This window comes from Gavia stellata, chromosome 8 (assembly GCF_030936135.1).
Source record: "Gavia stellata isolate bGavSte3 chromosome 8, bGavSte3.hap2, whole genome shotgun sequence".
NCBI lineage: Eukaryota > Metazoa > Chordata > Aves > Gaviiformes > Gaviidae > Gavia > Gavia stellata.
The window spans coordinates 32,786,719-32,796,969 of NC_082601.1; the positions used below are offsets into that span (position 1 = coordinate 32,786,719).

At 35.9% G+C, this 10,251-nt stretch overlaps 1 protein-coding gene across 1 annotated transcript in view; it reads left to right on the forward strand.

Moving 5' to 3' along the window:
- ANKRD44 (ankyrin repeat domain 44) overlaps positions 1–9,931 on the forward strand; it is a 74,998-nt gene extending 65,067 nt beyond the window's left edge. Inside the window, exons 21-27 of the mRNA XM_059820517.1 lie at positions 513–600; positions 2,529–2,612; positions 3,877–4,022; positions 4,889–4,971; positions 6,143–6,225; positions 7,351–7,442; positions 9,642–9,931. Of these exons, the coding sequence (XP_059676500.1) occupies positions 513–600; positions 2,529–2,612; positions 3,877–4,022; positions 4,889–4,971; positions 6,143–6,225; positions 7,351–7,442; positions 9,642–9,907 (842 nt within the window). The 3' untranslated portion in view covers positions 9,908–9,931. The remainder of the gene's footprint in view (positions 1–512; positions 601–2,528; positions 2,613–3,876; positions 4,023–4,888; positions 4,972–6,142; positions 6,226–7,350; positions 7,443–9,641) is intronic.
- The last annotated feature ends 320 nt before the right edge of the window (positions 9,932–10,251 follow it).

Below are 10,251 nucleotides of genomic sequence, written 5' to 3' on the forward strand. Positions count from 1 at the left end.
ATTTGCTCCCAGTCACAGGAGGCCAGGGTGAAATTCTGGTTTTACTGATGTCAGTGATGAAATTCTCATTGATTTCTGTGGGGCTGGGAATGCTCGTTTGAGGTGTCACCTTCTTATTTATTGATGCAAGAGACCACGTGAATAGATGGATATTCTTAACTGAACTGATTATTCTAAACTGGATAATCTGAACTTGTTGCTTAATACAAGGATAAAGCTTCCTAATGCCATCATTTAAGACCATCTTTGGAGATCTGTAAGGCAACCTACATAACATCACATAAAAAAGAGACTTTTTTTTCCTTTCCTTTTTTCAGTAAGTGCTATTAGCCTGGATCTATCTTGCTACTGCCATTTAAAAAAAAGTATTTATAATTTTATCACATAAGAGCTTATATACACATTGTGTTCAACTTTGAATTTAGTGTTAAATTCTAATCTGTATAAGTCCAATATGAAGTAAGTGAATTACTTGCTTTGTGCAACACTGTGAAATGTCTGATCTCTTACAGGTCATGAAAACTGCATAGAGGTACTATTGGAACAAAAATTTTTCCGCACATTCTTTGGTAATAGCTTCTCTCCATTGCACTGTGCCGTGTAAGTAGAAATCTCCAGTAAGAAATGGTTTAGAATATGTCTAGAAAAAATAGCAGTATGAGAAGAAAGCTTTTTTTTTTTTTAGATAAGTTGCATGAGCAAATAATTTTAAAGCTGATCATAAAATTGTGCTTATACTTCTGCTGAAAAAGTGACAGAATAAAGAGTATTTTTGTATAAATTTCACACAAGTAGACTATTTGATGAAATTCTAACTTGTAATTAAATAGCTGCATTTCTGCTCCCTTTCTAGTCTCTTTTCCCTTGCTTACAACTACAGACCTATGCCTGTTCTTCACACAGGCTAGAACTTCATAGCTCTTCTGTTCTTAGGCCATGACCTGGGCTACAGTGCCTTGGTCTGTGTAAGAATGAGCTTTTGAGGTTACTTTGAAACCCAATGGCTGAAAGTTCAGAAATTTGTCAGAATAAAGATGATTCTTTTTTAGCAATAGGAACAAAGCTTTAATGAAGGAAGGATTTGAAACAACAATCTATGTTGTGCTAGAATGGTGTTCTGTGCAGGCATATTTTTTCCAAGACATCCTCAGCCTAGTGTTTTCCAGACTGATTTTCTTCATGGTCCTTTTTCCTTCTGAGATAATCTCTGTCTTGAAGGTTTGGTACGTCTTACCCAGGTCCTAGCCAAAGGGATTGATCAGTTATAGAGGCAGACTCTGTATCCAGAGTTCCCGTATTACTTATGAACAACAAAAAGGAGGTGGCTACTATGAGTTACTCATCTTATTCCATGCATGTATTTTATACATATTCCTTATTCAAATAAAGCAGTATATTTTCATATGGGAAGGATTCTAACAGAGCAAAATCGTAACTTTTCATAACATAATTGCAAATGCGTTTTATTTAAAATGCAAGATTACTTTAGTTTGTAGGACCTAACATGCTTATTAAAACATGTAAGCCATCAGAAGAGTAAGGAATTAAGCACTGAAAAAATAAATGCAAACCCTCCTAATTTGTCCACTTAGAATGACTGTAGTCTATTCTATGTTCTATTAGAAGAATGAATGTCCTCCAGAAGTAATGATAGGAGTAACTATTGTGTAGGCTTCCCTTCTACAATCCACAAGTAGAGAAGTAATTTGTCATGTATCAAACTTGAAATTATAAAAACCCCAATATATTAGAGAAATAAAAGCATATATAAAGCACTGTTTTTACTCTGCTTAAAATAAAATAATTTGTGACTGAAGCATAGTATTTGAAATCTGAATTTCTAGTGATGGCTTTGAAAATTTTTTTCTCAATATTTATATTCTTCTAAACTAGAATGTAACTCTCAAACCCATTAAAAATATGTGCAACTTCAAAATGCATGCAAATTTAAAATTAAAACAGCTGCTAATCCAGTGTGGGTGTGTGTTAGCTATATGTCCGATACTGTTACTAAACACTGTTCATTTTCATAATGAAATGAGACAAAATAACAGTAACCAGAAAGAGTATTAATTGAGTACATCCATCAAGGAAAAGTAGTAAATGTGTGAGTTGGAAGAGATGTGGGCTTCAGTACCTAAAACATTAGAATAAAGCTTTCTATATGTAGGTATCTATGACTGAATGCTTTCCAGATCCAGGTGTGTTTGACATTTAGACTAAAGGATTTTAAGATATTAAAGTTTTAACCCTAGGTTTGTGCTGCACTTTCGAGGACCTTTGTGCATAATGAATTGCAGGATCAGCTTTGCTTTAGAGACTGAAATTCATAGTAGCATAGTAGCAGATGCAGTTTGGTTAAATGGAGAGGTGATGAATAATCAGATATGTGACTGAAAGCATTACAGCAAAGCATTACTTACAAGTAACCAATAAGAAATATTAATGGGAAGTGAAGTAAATTACTATTGGAAAGTGAGAAAAGATGTAGACTTTTTACCTTTTTGAAATTTTCTTTTCTTTGGCAGAATCAATGATCACGAAAATTGTGCATCACTGCTCATCGGAGCCATCGATGCCAGCATTGTCAATTGCAAAGATGACAAAGGAAGGTAATAGTTTCTTAACCAAATTGCATTTCATCTTCGTGAATCCATCTAGTATTTTTCATAATCCTTTCTGAACCTCTGGAACTAATCCTTACCTGATATGGTTGACCTAAGACTTGTCATGCTGACTCTTTCAGACAGCAGTTTACACTGCAACAGAGTTAAATAGTGAAGTATTCAATTTCATAGTACATATGAAAAGAAATACAAAAGAAATAGTATTTTGTTTGTTTAGAACAGCTATGACTATAGGCTGTTTCCCTGAACCAGTGTTCTTTGTTAAATATTTAAACATATTTATCTTTGCTAAATGGAGTGATACTATGTACACATAGAAAAGTATTTCATTAAAAGCTTTAATATTATGTTAGCATTCTCAGGGCACACAACTCAAAACATCTATGCAGCAAAATAATACTGATACAGCAAGAGATATGCATTCAGCCAAATCCTTAATTCGTCACGTTGATAATCTCCTCACTCTGTGTCTGTGTGTATATATTTAATTAAAATTGCTGAAATTCTAAAAATTGAATGCTCATTATTTCTATTAATTAAAACAAATTCAAGACCTTCAGTAATGGTGATTACTTACTCCTAGAAGGGTAAGACCACCTCACCCTTACTGATAAGCAAAACCTGAAGTAACACTATGAGCTGGGTTGTGCACCAACTATCTTTCATCTCTGTTAGTCACACTTCAGACCCAAAACACCACAGGGAGACAGTGAAAGAATTCTAGTGTCTCAGTCTTGTGGAAACTGATAACCTTCAAAGTGGATAGAATTCCGTCTGCCTTTTATAGTAATACTGTTATTGTAGCTTGTTGCTGCAGTATTTTTTTTTTAAATACTTTAGTTTTTCTAAATAATGGATCTGTTCTTTTCTGATAGTTCTTCCCATCTTAGGCTTGTTAAAAAAAATAAAATCAGATTAGTAAAAATGAGGGATTGTACTGCTTTTCATATTACGCAGTATGCTCCATTAAAATAAATATGCTGCTGATATGAGATTCTCCACAGTATCCTATCTCCACAGTATCATATCCACCTTATGCTTCCCTTTTTTAAAGTTTATATTGCACCATGACAGAGACTGTAAATATTATTTCAGATGCTGCTACTATAACATTCCCCTGGTGATAACTCAGTTTCATAGGAAAAAAAAAATTAAAAATGTCTTGCACTTTCAGGTTCTTGGGAAGGTGAATAAACAGGAATATTGTAATTCTTTAGCAACAGCTGTGGTCATGTTACTTTCCCCACAGAACGCCCCTTCACGCAGCAGCCTTCGCAGATCACGTGGAGTGCCTCCAGCTCCTCCTGAGTCACAGCGCACAAGTGAATGCTGCGGATCATGCAGGGAAAACACCCCTCATGATGGCAGCTCAAAAGGGTCATGTAGGTGCTGTAGGTAAGTACATCCTTGCCTCTGTCTTGAAGGGTGAGTGCTACTACTGCAGTTACTATCCCAAACAGGCAGTCTTTTTTTTTTTCTGTGAAAACTAGGGAAGAAAAATAAATTGTGTTGACGTCTGTAAGAAGCTACCTTTACTTCTGTAAAAAAATTCTTTTTTTTCTCAGTCATTTTTTCTCAGCAGTCTTGGTGAACGTTTGCAATAACAAACTTGAGTCTTATTTCTTCCTAGGAGCACATTGTAAAAAGCATGAGGGGAGTAGTAATTCTATTCTCCTGTTTACTTCCTTGATTTTATGGAGCAATAAAACTGCACGTGTGGAAAAAGACTGTGTAACCTTTCTTTCCGCTCTGTTATAGGAAGTCCTATTCTTAAAATGACAGCTATCAGCAGCTGCTTTTCCAGGCTAGACTATATACTATAGACATACAGATTAGGGTCATATTGGCTTACCAGAATTCCCTTTTCTCTAGCTTCAACAGCACAGACTGCACCCTAAATTCTTTATATCCACTTAGTCCTCTCAAAGCAGGATCCACAGTTGTTCTCAGGAGAAGGTGGTTCAGGCAGAACTTGCTGATCTGCAAATGGGAAAGTTTATAAATAAATTAAGATGAATATATGTTTGACAGTTTGGGGCACAGTGAATGAGCTATTAGCTCTGCCTTTGCTTGCTGATTAACTTCACAAGATTAGTCTGTTCTCATTATTTTCAGTTCATGTTCATAAAGCTCGCATCACATAAAAGCTAAATTGATTAGCATGTATGCACATGTATATTGAAATAGTAAATTTTTTCCTCTGTTTTTACATGTCCGTCTGCCCGTTGGGTTTGTTCGTTGATTTCTATCCTATACCTCAGAATTTTTGGTGAACATTGCCAAGGCTGACTTGACATTAAAAGATAAGGAGTTGAATACATCTTTGCACTTGGCTAGCAGTAAAGTAAGTTGAAGACCTCTGTATGCCTCTGTTATCTTCACAGTCTGTACGTATGTATGTGTGTGTTTATGCTCCTAAAAATTCTTTTGCAATGGAAATGTGACAGCCAAACTTCTGGTGAGGAAGGGAGCATTGTTCCAAGCTTTTTCTCAAGTCTGTTTCAAGGTTAGTAAATTGAGAAATACGGATGCCTCTTATGACAGCTGAAACATAAGGAAGGGAAACTAAGAGAAATAACGGAAAATCCTTTGAGATTTTACCCAGTAATCTCACTAGAAAATAGCTTGACATAAGTTCAGTGGCAAGGAAGAAAAAAAGGTATTTATTCTTTTTTCTTATTCTCCAGTTTCTGTGGAAGGAACCCAAAGTTTTCCCTTATGCTCTGTAGCAGTAAAACCAGAGACATTGATTGGATTGGTGGCGGTGTCTTTTCCCACCCTTTCTTCCCCTTAATTCCAATTGCTACTGCTGTTTCTGCAAGAAAAAACGCCCATGGGATTCCCTCTCCTGCGCCTTTTCTTTTGCTCCTATCCACAGATTGCATTCCAGTGTGATAGTATTACTCCAGCTTCTGCAGACACATGAGCCTCGCTGAATTCTCAAGGCCCTCCAGGCAGCTGTTCACCTGACAGGGCTGTAGGCTCGACATCTGCGACTTGCTGTGCTGAAACAGTATCAGAAATAAGGCCTGGATCTGTATTATTTCCAAATTTTCATTATTAGAGCTCTCACACTGAAGAGATTTTGTAGTAGCTTATTAATAATAGAGAAAGGCATTTAAAGACCCGGAAAGTATAGTATTAGTTTTTGAGATGAAGCCATCTCTTTCTATGTTACTATGTAGTTCTAATAAATAAGCCATTGAATGCTCTTTCAAGAGAAATAGCAGTGTCCTCTGAAAGCTGAGGAGATGAATTCATTTATAATGAATGGAGGGTTGAGACAGGTGAATGTCTACATTTCTAAATGTGCTAAAGCATCCTAGCAGTGGCAGTTTGTAAATGGTATTGTAAGGCTCCTACAGTTCACCTACTATACATCCTTATAAGCTGAGTAGCATGTTTTCTGTTTGAAATTGAGTTATTAAATTTCACTTTTACATATAACATTTCTTTTGCCTCAATTTCAAACTCCTCAGCAAATTAACACTATTTGTTTTTTTTCCCAACTACAGGGTCATGAAAAATGTGCCTTGTTAATACTTGACAAGATACAAGAACAGAGCCTTATTAATGCAAAAAATAACGCATTGCAGACGTAAGTATAGTCTGATCCTCTTAAGTTCAGTTGACCTACCAGAAGATTCCGATTTAGCATTTCAAATTCATGTCTCAGATTTTTTTCATAGAACAAAAAAGTTAATTTCTGATTTTTTTGAGTGTTTGCCCTTGAAAAGACCAGATTTGTATTTCATTTTCACTTTTAATTTTGATTCCTTTGATGTCAATTCTATACATGACCTTGTGGAAAAATTGTATGAGGTCATTTATTTGAAGAGTATATCAAAATGTCTATTAATCATGTGAATGTGTAAGTATACATCTGACATTTCCTAGCTTTTTGAGCTTCACCCTAAATCTAAATAATTTATTTAGACTTAAGGTGGTACATTTAATTTTCAGAGGTTTTTTTAGGTGATATTTTATGTGTAACTCCTGTCCCTTCCATACATTATCAGCAGAGTTAGAACCATCAATGTTCTTACTCCAGCTGCAACTGTTTGACTGGTATGGGGGAATCCCACAGGAGAAGATCAACCACGAGCTGAGGTGGCAGATCATCTAGTGCTTGCAGAAGAACTCATTCCATCTTAGCCCTTTTTTCCCCCTTCCAATATGAAATTGTTTTTCCTGTCCCACTAGCTGTCCCCAAACAGGAGCACTGGGTGTTGGCCCAGGAAGGGAGCAAACAAGTGGTTTTTTTTAATTTCCAGCTACTCTGCAGTAACAAAGATTAGCAATTAAATATTCAAGGATAAAAAGACAATACAATAATTTTGAACAGTCTGTAGTGGCCAGAATGAAGGATGGAACAAAGGCATTTCTTCAGTCTTCGATTAATTTTCCTTTTAAATGTTGATTGTGTGCTGCAAACAGTGGAAAAATGAGAGCTTTTTAAAGAAAGCCTTTAGACTGGAAAGTATTAAGCAATCTTTGTGTATGTAAAGGTAATTATATTCGTCTTGCACATATGTTTTATGGATGTAGAATATGAGGATTATTTTAAAGGCTGTAATATAATTTAATGTCTACAGTATAATTGTATTATCCAAAAAAGGAAAATATTCTCTTTCTGATGCTGGGTATGCTTTAAGCATTACCTAACTTTTTTTAGAAAGTCAATTTTAAACTGAACTTGAATTTAGTTGTTATGTTTTTGTAGACCTCTCCATATTGCTGCACGAAACGGCTTAAAGATGGTGGTTGAAGAGTTGCTAGCCAAAGGGGCATGTGTCCTAGCAGTAGATGAAAATGGTAAGTAAAAAATACACTTAGACAATCTTCAGTAGGACCCAACAGGTAATTTTACAACAGACCGAAGCAATAGACTTAAAAGCTGATGATAGACATCATTGATGCCTTTATCCTTCCAAGAACAGACAATGAGCTGTGTGAGTACCTATTAAAAAAAAAAAGATACTATTTATTTTTCTTTAATATAATAATGTATTCTAAACATCACAGTGGTCCCTTTTACTGTTCATTTTGCATGTACTGTCAACAGCTAGTCTTTTTTAATGCTTGAGTGCAGTGGTAACTTGAATTTCCTAAACATGCAAGTGGCACCGGATAATTCTGACGCCTTGCAGAAGAATTAAGGATTATGCATTCCATCAGCGCATGTTTTAATGGGTAGGAAGAAAACCATCAACATATGTTTGATTGTGTCCTAGTTCATTCTGAGATCAAAGCTTGCGCTTACCAATTGTCTGACCTAATCCAAGATGCAAGTAAATTACTGTTGCCTCACAAAATACATGATTAGTTAATAAATCTGATAATTTTGTTTCAGATCTCAATGAAGTCCTTCCCTAAACATTATAAAGCCCATAGAGGGCTGTGCTTCTATAATTAATGTTTTCAAAAATGTCTTCCTGAAATAAGCTGGTCTTTCTTACAATACTGACTTCATGGCATTAATGTAACAATTCAGTACCTCCGTCTTCCCATATCTGTAAAGTAACAATAATAATATTCACCCATCATTGCAAGACATTTGAGATCTATGGATGAAAAGAACTGAGTGGTGAGTATTTACTATTAACCAAATGCTACCTAGATATACTTGCATGAATGAGTTCCACTGAAGTCATTTGGCCCTAACCTCATTTTAGACATAGGGGACAGAAAAATGAACCAGACTAGCTTCTAACCACAGTTTTTATCATTAAAATTGTACATACAGATCCAGCTAATTTGCCTGTATGCAACGAGTGAAAATTAAGTTTAAATTTGATACACATTTAATTTTTCTAGGAACAACTGCATATGCAGTTTAAAAGAAGAGATATTTAAGTACAATCTTAGTGTAAGTACAACTCTAAAGAATATTCACGCTTGGAACTCAGTGGAAGAGGAAATTCCATTTAGGGCATGCAGTCAGTGCAGTCAGTGCTTCAGTGTGGGTAGTTTGCTACAAAACTGTACTCACATTTGTCCACCAAACTTACGTACACTGCAGGTGTTCTCAGCTTACTTGGGGCAGTAGGATATCAGTAGTGGTCATTGCCTCAGATTACTATTGCTGCAGCACTTAAGATTTAGCCATCTTCAAAAGAATTTGTTTGCTCTTGGTATAAAGGAGGATTTATTGGAAAGTGCTGCAGTACTACACAGCAGCCTGCAAAATGTATTGATAGCAAGTGCAATCAGCGTACTGGTTTCCAAGATTTGTATACGTGAAGAGCTGCTTTAGGGGCAGCACTTGGACAGGAGCCATGTTAAACTGCAGTGAAGACAAACTTGATAGCTCCCCAGTTCTTCATTTTACTGACATCTGTAGAATATTAACTTTGTATTTGAAGCGTATGCCATGCTTTCTGAACACAGTCATTGTTCTTCTAACATAAAGTAAATTTGGATAACTAAACATCCTCGTAGTCATACCTGCTATACGTGTACCACATGCACTGGTCTTAATTCTTTTCTCTCATAATTTAATTCCTAAATAAACTGCTTTCTGAGTTGAGTAGATACTCAACTGATCAGTCTTTAAAATAATTTGCTTATTACTTCAAGATGTTTTAAAACAAGTATGTTTTATGTTCTAATGAAAGTCATTGTTCTCAGAATGAGACTTGCTCATCTGCACAGGAACTGGAGCCAGTTTCTGTCCCTGTTGCTGTACTCCCCATGTTCTGTATTCATCATACTGTCTGTGCTGTAGAACTGTGTTTAGCAAGTGCTTTTATTCATATCGTGAAGTCTGTTTGCTGCCTGATTTAAAAAAAGTAGTGCTTGTTGTGGTCACAGTGATTGAAATGCTCCATAAAGTGTGTATTTTCCCAGCATGTCTAATTTAAAATAAGTAACATATCCCTGTTGCCTGGCATGATTGTAACTGAACATACATCTCCTGCTTACGACGTCGTCTAGAGATGTATATGAGGAATGCTCAGTGCCATTCTGAGTACCCTTAGTACTAACCATTGCCTTGTCTGCATTTGTGCCCAGGTCATACGCCAGCCCTGGCTTGCGCTCCTAACAAAGACGTGGCTGACTGCCTGGCACTCATTTTGGCTACCATGATGCCTTTTTCTCCTTCCAGTTCAATGACGGCTTTCAACTTCGTTTGTTTTAAAAAAGACAATTTGGGCAGGACACATCTCTGCGATGGCTCCAGTATGGGTAGCATTAACTCATATAATAAGCCCTTGAGTAATAACATAGGAACAGAGGATGGGTACAATGAAAATGATTCGGATTCTGAAACATTTTGACTTTTTGGTATTCAAAAACTTTTTTTCATTATTATTTCATTTCAGCTTTATTTCTGTCTTTTTAAACAGCTTAAATCCCACAACTATATTCTTAACTATAATTCCTGACAAGTAGGTATTGAAAGATTTCTGGTGTTGATGAGAATCAAGCCTTTAAATAACAAAGTTAGAGGGATTTACTGGAACGTACTCCCATTAATGTTCTGCAGCTTTTCAGCTTCCTTATGTTTTCTTTAGGCCCTAAGTGCCCCTGTGGAAAGTCTCTACCTCTTATTTTAAGTAGAAAAAGAGAAAATGCCTTTTTTCTTTTTGACAGCACAAATAAACAGGTAACTGTTTGTAAA